General features: G+C 35.8%; 1 protein-coding gene across 3 annotated transcripts in view; it reads left to right on the top strand.

Moving 5' to 3' along the window:
• Window positions 1–2,167: 2,167 nt before the first annotated feature.
• LOC106069895 (phosphatidylinositol 4-phosphate 3-kinase C2 domain-containing subunit beta-like) overlaps window positions 2,168–10,550 on the top strand; it is a 52,964-nt gene continuing 44,581 nt past the window's right edge. Inside the window, exons 1-3 of one of the 3 annotated variants that reach the window (XM_056043764.1) lie at window positions 2,168–2,209; window positions 5,553–6,974; window positions 8,546–8,622. In XM_056043764.1, the coding sequence (XP_055899739.1) occupies window positions 5,568–6,974; window positions 8,546–8,622 (1,484 nt within the window). In that variant the 5' untranslated portion in view covers window positions 2,168–2,209; window positions 5,553–5,567. Of the gene's footprint in view, window positions 2,210–2,628; window positions 3,087–5,552; window positions 6,975–8,545; window positions 8,623–10,550 lie in introns of those variants that run through there. The other 2 variants (XM_056043763.1, XM_056043765.1) reach the window with 2 other exon arrangements.

The following is a 10,550-nucleotide window of genomic DNA, read 5'->3' as shown; positions in this document are numbered from 1 at the left end:
TGTTTTTTGTATTATAGCCAGGGCTTGATGAAAGCTTACAGCCTGATCAGTGGGTGGAATTTGCCCTCCCTGGTGGGCCAAAGAGTCTGCGATTGTGTTGCCAGTCACACCTATGTGACTTGGTACCCACTGCATTATTACAGGGGTGCCATAGCGTTGTTTGATGTTATGTGAAGCCATGATGACAGTGTTGATATCGGGGGGCCATGGTCCGGGGCTTTGCAAAGCATGTAGTACAGATTTTGAGTCAGTGACCACAACAATCTGTGTTGCCCTCAAATGTCCCTCGCCGAGTTGAGAGTCAATGACTTTTAAGGCTTCACAGACTGCCATGGTCTCCGCATCAAAACTGCAAACACTACCACATGGTCCAAAGATTTTGACTGTGTGAGAGCCAAGAAAGTCGATGTAGGCTCCATAGCCTGCTCTTCCAGAATCTATTGATGCCGATCCATCAGTGTATGCAAAAATAGCACTGGGCTTGAAGGTATTAATGGTCTCCAGAGCTAGGATTTGAAGGTCGTTAGATGAACGGCTTTGCTTAGTGGCATTAGGGTCTACTAATTTCAAGCGTATGTCTGGGGTTGTTGGGCGACACCAAGGGGGAAGGGGATGAAAGCGTTGAATGTTTTGTCGGTTGGTGGAGAGGCCAGCTTCATCAGATAGTCTAGTGGCATGATGCATAAAAGACTGCATCTGGATACGTCTTCTGCATCTCCAACCATCCACTTGTTTTCTAGCTGGGAGGTATTCATCCAGCCTTTTATACCGCTCATAGCAGGTCAGTACTGACCTTTCCCTCCTAAGGGTTAGTGGAGCTATATTAGCCATTATTTCAGCCGCATTCACTGGACTTGTCCTAAAGGTTCCACAGACAAATCTTAGTGCTTGGGACTGTATTTTATCAAGTTGTTCAAGAGCAGTCCTAGAGCCATAAATTTGCACAGGTAGGCTGTAGTCTATCTGTGATCGGACTGCTCCTAAATACAGGGATCGGAGCATGTCTGCTCGGGCTCCCCACTTCGTGGATGCCAGCTTCCGCACAATGCAAAGTTTCCCTGAGGCCTTTCTTACAACATCCTGGATGTGCTCACACATTTTTAGTTTGCGATCTAAAGTTACACCAAGGTACTTGGGTAGCTTTTCCATGATGAGAGCCACTCCGTTGAGGGAGAGCTGGAAAGGTTGCCCGAGAATGCCAGTCCCGAGCGTGAACAGAGAATAGACCGTCTTGGAGGTGTTTATTTCTAGCCTCCTGATTAGCGCATTCTAGTTGATTACAATTATAGATTATCCTTGCAACTGTACTTAAGTGGAAGAATTGCTGATTAAGTTGCTTTCAAGAAGTTCATTGATTTGAAGGTGTAAAAGATTGTCTAAAATTTGGCTACTCGGAATTCAGAATCGGGGTGCACGTACATGGTCTGCATCAGTTGAAAAGCCTACGCACAACTTGTAAGAAATTTCCTTCTCAATAATAAAGATTATTATTATTATTATTATTATTATTATTATTAGTCTAATGCAATAGCTCATCCTTACAATTGTACTTCAATGGAAGCAATTCGTTGCTACTTTGAAGAAATTAATGGCTTTGAAGATGCAAACAAATTGACTAGAATTCGGCTGCTCAAAATCCAGGGGGGGGGGATGTGCACGTGCACGACCTTGGTTGGCGACCATGGTTGGAAGCAGCTCGTGAATTAAAAAAAAAAATCCAAAATAACGACAAACCCACTTCTAGCACCTGTTATACTTTTCACTCCTTTTGTTGAAAACGAGACAATTTTTGTTGTAAAAGAACATATAATCTATTGAGGAATATTTACTCCACAAGTTTGACCCTTGAGTGCCTATTATAGGCCTACCCAAAAAAATCCTTTTAGTACATTTTAGTACAAGAATTGCCCGACCCTTCCCCGTACGGCGCCCGACCGATTAAATAATGGTAAAACAAATTAAGACAAAAAAAAAAGTGTACATATGTATCTATGCTGCTTTGTTTGCTGGAGGTATTTCTTTCGAGTCGTAGTTTTTTACCACTGTCTGACTGGTCGAAATTCTAGTTGCAGTGTTCAACAGCCTCTTAATACATTCGAGGGGAGATAAATCAAATAAATAGTTAGTGGGCGTATCTGATAGGTCTTATTATCTCCCCACGATTATTAAAAATGTCCCCACGAATTAGATCTAGATCTAACCTTTGGGGGTATGTCTGTCATCTTTATAAATGAAAACGTTTCATTTTACTTTCTATAATAAGTAAAAAAAAAAATGTTGGTTTTCGACACAATGTTTCTATATGTATCAGACTTGGATTTAAATTTAGATCAGCCATATTGATATTCAAGCTAGCAATTAAAGCAACTGGTGTCTATATTTGGAATGTAGCTCTGGATAGTCTAGATGTGTAATCTATATTTTGAACGAAGAAAAAATGTGGATAGAACAAATTGAACTTGAAATAATAATAGTACATATACACTCTAGAAGATTTTATTTCACAGATTAGAATCATACCATTAAACTTAAAAACAAGCATATATAATTTTAATTACAAAACCGAATCTAGATTTATATTTTAAAAATATAATAGATCTAGATCTAGATTATAACAAATTGATCCCACTACAGAACCCTCTAGACATATTTTTAAATGACTAGACTACTTCTGTTGCTAAGAGTAGTCTACCCTGGATGTACAATACTAATAAATACAGTTATATAGATCTAGACATAGATGACAGATTCTAGATCTACATTGTCTATTATTGCTTACAAGCGTCAATCAAATAAAGTTACATTACATAAAAATGGCGACCTTTATTTATGAGACTAAATTAGTCAGAGCTCACTTCGCGTTGTAAAAATTAAATTAGGAGAATTCAACTTATTGAGAGTCCAGTTAATTAGTTATTTGAGTTATTATAATTATATTATTAGTTAGATCTAGATATATTATCATATATAGTTTATTGGCACTACCGTGTGTACTCATTTCACTGTGTTAGTACTAGATCTAAATAGTAGTGTTAGTCACTGTTGCTGTAGTCTGTAGTTAGTACGCCACTTACACTACTTACAGAGTAAGTTTAAATTTCTGTATTTTCAGTATAAGTATAGAGATCTCCTATATATGTCATGTGATAATATACCTGGTTATACCATACATAATAATATATAAATATATGAATGATTGAAATATAAGTTCAGTGAGGAATCTGAATCTGGATGTGACTAGTCTAAATCTAGATCTAGATATCTAGTCTAGATCTAGAATAAAATAAATATGTAGATTCTAGAGTCTCACTAGACTTCAGTCAGTCCAGTCAGTATATGTATAAATCTATGGCTGCCTGGCTGTGCGGTTTGCCTGCTGGATTGTCGTTCGGATTTATCGACGGTCGAGGGTTCAAACCCTGCCCGCTCCCATCCCCCGTCGTCCTGCGGGAGGTTTGGACTAGGAAGTAAACTATCTTCAACTCTGAAGGAACATCCGAAACATGTAAAAAATTTTACAAAACATAATCATAATGTTAGATTCTATAAAATCTAGATTAGATCTACTCTCTAGATTCTTACTAGTAGATTGTAGATCTAGTTATCTAGTACCTACTATTATTATAAATCTACAAGTATAATATTAACTATAATGTCACATTATAGTATAATGTATAGATCTATAATCTATAATTGTATATTTGTGGACGGGAGTGTCTCTCCAAAATAGGGCTCCACAGCCACATGAGGAAGTGTGCTCTGAGATGAACCATAGCAAATCTTTAAAATAAGGTGGCAAGATAGGATAACAAATGAGGAAGTGCTACAAAGAGCAGGATGCCAGGACATTCGCTCTGTTATCAGCAGCAGATGCCTTGGCTGGCTTGGCTACGCAGAATGCCAGTAGGTTGACTTCCACAAGACATTCTGTATGGCGATCTATTAGAAGGCAGGAGAGCTGCTGGTCGCCCACTTTTACATTATACGGATGTATGCAAACATGACACGAAGCTCTTCAAAATCGACACTAGCAGCTGGGAAAAAGTAGCACTGGATAGATCTAAATGGAGAGAGATCATTTATAAAGGAAGGGTTGCAGATGCCATACACTATTGAAGCAGAAAGAAGGGTGATAATACAACGGCGCCTGGTGATCACATATGCCCAACCAGATACCCAGGTACTAAAATCCTACAGTTGTCTTACATGAGAAGTATTCATGCCACAGAAAAAAAGGTCCCAATTCGGATGGGCAAGACACCTAGTATGCTCCTTATGGTGTGAAGCCATGAGTGTCAGAGTCATGAGATGTGAAGAAAGCAGAGTGGCCAGCATGAAAGAGTGCTGATCCAACAAAAAGCTGAGAGGAGAAGTAGGCCTATCTGCAACTGACCAAACCTACTCATGCCACGTAAGTAGCTGGCCTTTCAAGTCAAGGTTTGGACTTTACAGTCATCTTTGTGTTCATAGGAAATGAGAAATATGCTCATGTTCGACCATGAAGGAGGCGCTGTATATATACACAGACAACTATATATGGAGTTTTTTCGGGTTAAGTAATATGTGTCATTAGATCTTTATGCAATCTATTGATGTACAATTTTCATTAGCTTTTTTTTCTTTGCAGTGTTTCTTTACTTTAGTATATTGCCAGTGAAAAGGATTTTTCAATTGTTGATTTGTTGTCTTAAGTTGTTCTTTTTTTATAGTCATCCCTTGTTTTGCTTTTGCCTTGTTTGTCTAGGAATGTGTGCTGACTTAATGGCAGATTGGTTAACAATGATGTTGATCATGAATGATAGATATATGGTTATATTGATATATTGATAAGTCTTGAATGTATGATAAGCTAAAAATGAAAGGATTATATATATCGAAATGTTGTGCAGATATTATCACAATGTTTTTTTTTTTTATTGATTGGTAATTTTCTCTGGAATCAATTTTATATCTAATACAAACTCTTGACTATTTACATGAGTCTAATCTTGATAATGTTCAAAATATTATTTTATAAATTTCAGATTAAGTATCTGATTTTATCAATATGTCCTAGACTTAATACATATGTGATTTATCTGTTTCTAATAAAATATCCTAATAAATTTATGGATTTGACTCTACAACTTTGTGCAATAGGATTAGATATTTTCTTCTGAGGATCTCTGATTGCTGGATTTGAATCTCATTGAAGAATGGGATTTTGAATTTTGGAATTTTTAGGGCACCTTTTAGTCAACCCAACTCTAATGGGTACCTGACTTTAGTTGGAGAAAGTGAAGGGGTTGGTCCTTTTGATGGCAATATGATACCCTGCATGTTAATCGTGGCCAAAGAAACAGATGATCTTAACATCATAAGCCCTTAAGACCGCAAGGTCTGAAAGAGAAACTTTATTATTATTTTTTTGTTACTTTACTATAAAAACAAACAACAACCAAAAACTTTTTCTCTTAATCATTTACAATATCAATTTTTTAAAAATACTGAGTGAACATTTATTTTTAATATAAAGCCTAATTCAAATATGCGCTTTATTTACTTGTTTGCAGATAAGACTTAATGTCATGGCATCAAGTAGAGATTCTGGAACACCTCCAGCTGGGCTTATTCCACCGCCTGTAGCTGCACCTCGAAATCGCCGTAGTCCTGTAAATATTCTAAGTGAAGAGGCTAGTGAGCCACCAAAGAGTCCCCCAGTACCAGCTCCAAGACACAGTCTAAAGAACAGATATTCTGATGAAGCATTCAAGTCTAGCGTCCCAAAGTCTAATTCAATGTATTCTCAAGATCCTGCACCTTTTACTGAAGTCAGTAACAGGTTCTCACTACCAACAACCACAAACCACCCGGACTTAGATGGGCTGGATTTCTCTTCTTCAGCTTTTCCAGCTTTGAAGGAAGAGCAAAGGCCAAGAAGTGCTTCCATGGAAGAGCTTAACCAGAAGCCTATTTACCCAGACATCAGGCATGCTTTTGTGGGGTTGGCTGAATTCCAGACCAACAATCTTCAGTTCACCTATGGCAATACTTCTAACCATGCCCATTTGTCTCGACCGACATCTGTCCCACCTTCAACAAATTATGGTTGGAATGTTCCACACTATACCAGTAGCAGTGGAGGACAGTTATTGAACTCTTCTACAAACTTTAACAATATGCCTTCAGGTTTTTATAACCCTTATCAGCCTTATGGTACTGCTGGCAATGGTGTCTCAGTGTCTAGTGATGCTTCTAAAGTGAATGTGTCACAATTTAACCCCCTGTATCCAACAACCTTTGCAGCTTATGACCAAAATCCTCTAAATAAACCACAGTACCCTGTAGCAGGGTCAACAATGAACTTTAACCCCAACATTGGTTTCAACCTACCAGCACAAATGTCGGGAACACCCAGTTATCCATTTGGTCCTCAGAAAGATCAAAATCTGCCATCACCCACGGTCGTCGCGGGTTCAAGTGAAGGTCAGCCTTTTCCAGATAGAGCTACATCTTTAGAAGAGAGGGATTTGATAGATTTAGGGGAGGTTTTGCCTGAGCATGAATACTTATCTCTAGACTATTTTGACCCCTTGTACTCACGAGGAAGAAAAGAGTCCATTTCTTCTGCCAATGATACTTATACTCCAAAGGAGTCTTCACGAATGACATTCTCTTTTGGGGAAGCTTTTCTAAATCTGTACAAGGATCATGTGGGGGACTCAGCTGCTTATGACCACAAGGTAGATGAGCTTGCCACCAATGATGACCACATTTGGGGACCCCTGGGTGATGCTGCCAGCCAGGGAAGAAAACTTTCTATTGGTTTTGAAGCATTTAATTTGGATATATTTGGGCAGGAAAAGTTTGTGTCCAGTGAAGGTGAATTAACAAAGAGATATTCCTCTGCAGCTTATGACAGTCCTGTGACTTCTAATGAAAGCACTAAAAGTGTATCCAAACCAGATAGACCAGTTTCCTGGAAAGTACCAAAGGTAAGACATGAAATTTTTTTCTCTCCTAAATGAAATTAATATAGTTTATTTATTTAGTTGGGTCATCTATGGATCAACATGATTAGACAAATAAACTACAATACCGTCGAGTCAATGTTCGCTAGCAATACAAAAAAAAATAGACTGGCTCAACCAGTGGGTGTCAAGAAGCATAAGCAGAGCTATTTACAGAGAAATTCCCAAGCCAAGCCAACTGGACAGTATCATTCCCCCCCCCCCCCCCAAAAAAAAAAAAAACAACAAAAAAACAAAAAGCACACACCCATACAAAACTGTCAGCATAGCATCTTAGATTGGTTTGGTACAATTTCATTTACCTCACAAAATAACCAAGTAACCATCACTCTGTATGGCAATCCAGAAGAGCTGAGAAAAACAGCATGCTACTTCTCCATGACACAGACTGTAAAAAGTGCTAACAACTCAGCAGCAAAAAGCTGGCTACATACAATGAAGTATTTATTGACTAACCATAGTGGTATTGTCTACGTAAATAATACAATGAAGTATTTATTGACTAAACATAGTGGTATTGTCTACATAAAGAATACAATGAAGTATTTATTGACTAAACCGCAACATAGTGGTATTGTCTACATAAAGAATACAATGAAGTATTTATTGATTAAACATAGTGATATTGTCTACATAAAGAATACAATGAAGTATTTATTTACTAAACATAGTGATATTGTCTACATAAAGAATACAATGAAGTATTTATATACTAAACATAGTATATTGTCTACATAAAGAAAACAATGAGGTATTTTATTGACTAAACCTAGTGGTATTGTCTACATAAAGAAAACAATGAGGTATTTTATTGACTAAACATAGTGGTATTGTCTACATAAAGAAAACAATGAGGTATTTTATTGACTAAACCTAGTGGTATTGTCTACATAAAGAAAACAATGAGGTATTTTATTGACTAAACCTAGTGGTATTGTCTACATAAAGAATACAATAAAGTATTTATTGACTAAACATAGTGGTATTGTCTACATAAAGAATACAATGAAGTATTTATTGACTAAACCGCAACATAGTGGTATTGTCTACATAAAGAATACAATGAAGTATTTATTGATTAAACATAGTGATATTGTCTACATAAAGAATACAATGAAGTATTTATTTACTAAACATAGTGATATTGTCTACATAAAGAATACAATGAAGTATTTATATACTAAACATAGTATATTGTCTACATAAAGAAAACAATGAGGTATTTTATTGACTAAACCTAGTGGTATTGTCTACATAAAGAAAACAATGAGGTATTTTATTGACTAAACCTAGTGGTATTGTCTACATAAAGAAAACAATGAGGTATTTTATTTACTAAACATAGTGGTATTGTCTACATAAAGAATACAATGAAGTATTTATTGACTAAACCTAGTGGTATTGATCTTTCCTGGAAATCTCACTGCCCATTACTTTTTCTGCTGAATTTAAAGTTTATATTTTAACTTGTGACAAAAAGCAAAATTCATAGATGTATCTTTTTGTGAACCAAAATTGTTTTTGTCTAAAATTAGGACAAACGCTTTGAAAAACTACGGAAGCGCAAGTTCATTGACCCTGAATCTGAATCTTTCTGTCAAATGGTCACTGAGTAAGTATTGACAACAAATTTTGTTTGTTTGTTTTGTGTTGGACCAAAGGTTTGGAACTCGTTTCCCATTAATCTCAGACAACATGCTTCACTACATTCAAGAAGAACATTAAGACCTGTCGGTTCAAAACTTTTTTAGATTAATTTGTCATTTTCACTCTTGTGTTTATATCTGTTTTATGTTATTATAATGCCACATTATGTTTATTAACAGCGCTTTATTAATAACATTATTATTATTATTAATTGAGAATAATTCCAAGTTTTAAATGAACATTTAAACAATGCCACTATTTACAGGTAGGAAATATTTGAACAAGTTTATCATTATAAGAGGTTGGTTAGGTTTGGAAAGACCAGTAATTCATTTGAAAACTAAGAATTCCCCTAGGTTTCAAATGCTTCATACTTTTTTGTAAAACTGGATAGGTCAAGTTGTGGAGCTCTTGGCTGTCAGAAAGTTCATTATTGTATCAGACCTGCTGTTATTGTTTAAAAGAAATAAAAATGTTTCTCTCCATCTGATATATAAAGTAGAATGTAAGGTGGTTCCCGGTCATTTCATCCGCAAGTTATTTCATCCTTTAATCCATCATAGTAATTGTAAAAAGTATGAAATTAAAAATATTTCAAATATTAATTTTTATTTACATGACAACAGAATTGCATATTAATAAATAAGAATAGCATATAATGTCATTAAAAATAAAAAAAATTAACATCTATAGATATAGAGCTAATGTAAAACTTGTTTTTGCGTGTTAATTGAAATCAATAAAATCTATAGGCTATTGATAGAAGATGATCCATTCATTTCTATTGCTGTACATCGTTTGTAATTTCTTGGCCAGTGTTGCCTATTTCTTGAAGTCAGGGTTTATTAGAATAAATAAAACGTTATATGAAATGACACGCTTATATTCTAGAAAGAACAATTGACATAAAGTGAAAGATGGCCGTCAGGAGATAAGTTATCAGCGGCAAGATCATAAGTATTCTTATCATTCTCATCTCTCAAAAGATTCATTCTCATCTCTCAAAAGATTTCCACTACTTCCACCACACCTTGGCCTTTGATGATAAATTATGAGCGCAGAGCGGCAGCGGCATGATCACAATTATTCTAAATGTACTTCTATCTCTATCTTTTCCCTACTTCTGATTTACACCTTGGCCTATGATCATTACATCACGCATTTTGCACAGGATAATATTGACATCCCTACATCAAATAGAAACAATATAACTAAACACAAACCCTGCTTTACATATATCTACTTATTGACATCTATTCATTCATTTCTCAACAAGTATGAAATTAAGAGAGGAGGGGAACACTAGAATAACATGTTCCAAAATTTCAACAAGTATTCTAAATAAGCCTAGTTGAAGTGAGTGCTTAGAGGCAAACCCTTAACAACAAAACAATTACACAATGATAAGAACAAAATATTTCATTGGGATTGAAGCAACCGGGGATGAAGTGACCAGGGATGAAATGACTGGTCACCAGGTTTAGGTATGTCTTTCATAGAAATCAAAACAATTTAACCAATTTGATGAAACTTCTTTAATTAAATTTCCCTCTCACAACTGGAGGACCCTGAAATAAACTAAAATGTCTATCGCTATAGAAGAAAGAAACCATGTTTATAATAGAAATTGGATAAACCCATTTTCACAGCCTGTTTTTTTTTTTTTTTTTTACGTTGGTAAAATTAAAGATGTTAAATCATCATTATCTGGCATACAGAACATGTTTGACATTTACATAAATCATATGCACTAGATCAGTGATGCCCAAACTAGGGCCCACAGGTCATATCTGACTTGTAGACCTATATGACATGAAAGAGAAACCCTAACCCTAATGATGTTTTCTGACATATGGAACATGTTTGACATAAATCATATGCACTAGATCAGTG

This window comes from Biomphalaria glabrata, chromosome 10 (genome assembly GCF_947242115.1).
Source record: "Biomphalaria glabrata chromosome 10, xgBioGlab47.1, whole genome shotgun sequence".
Classification (NCBI taxonomy): domain Eukaryota; kingdom Metazoa; phylum Mollusca; class Gastropoda; family Planorbidae; genus Biomphalaria; species Biomphalaria glabrata.
The sequence above is the reverse complement of the archived record's forward strand: the minus strand, read 5'-3'. Positions and strand labels throughout refer to the sequence as shown.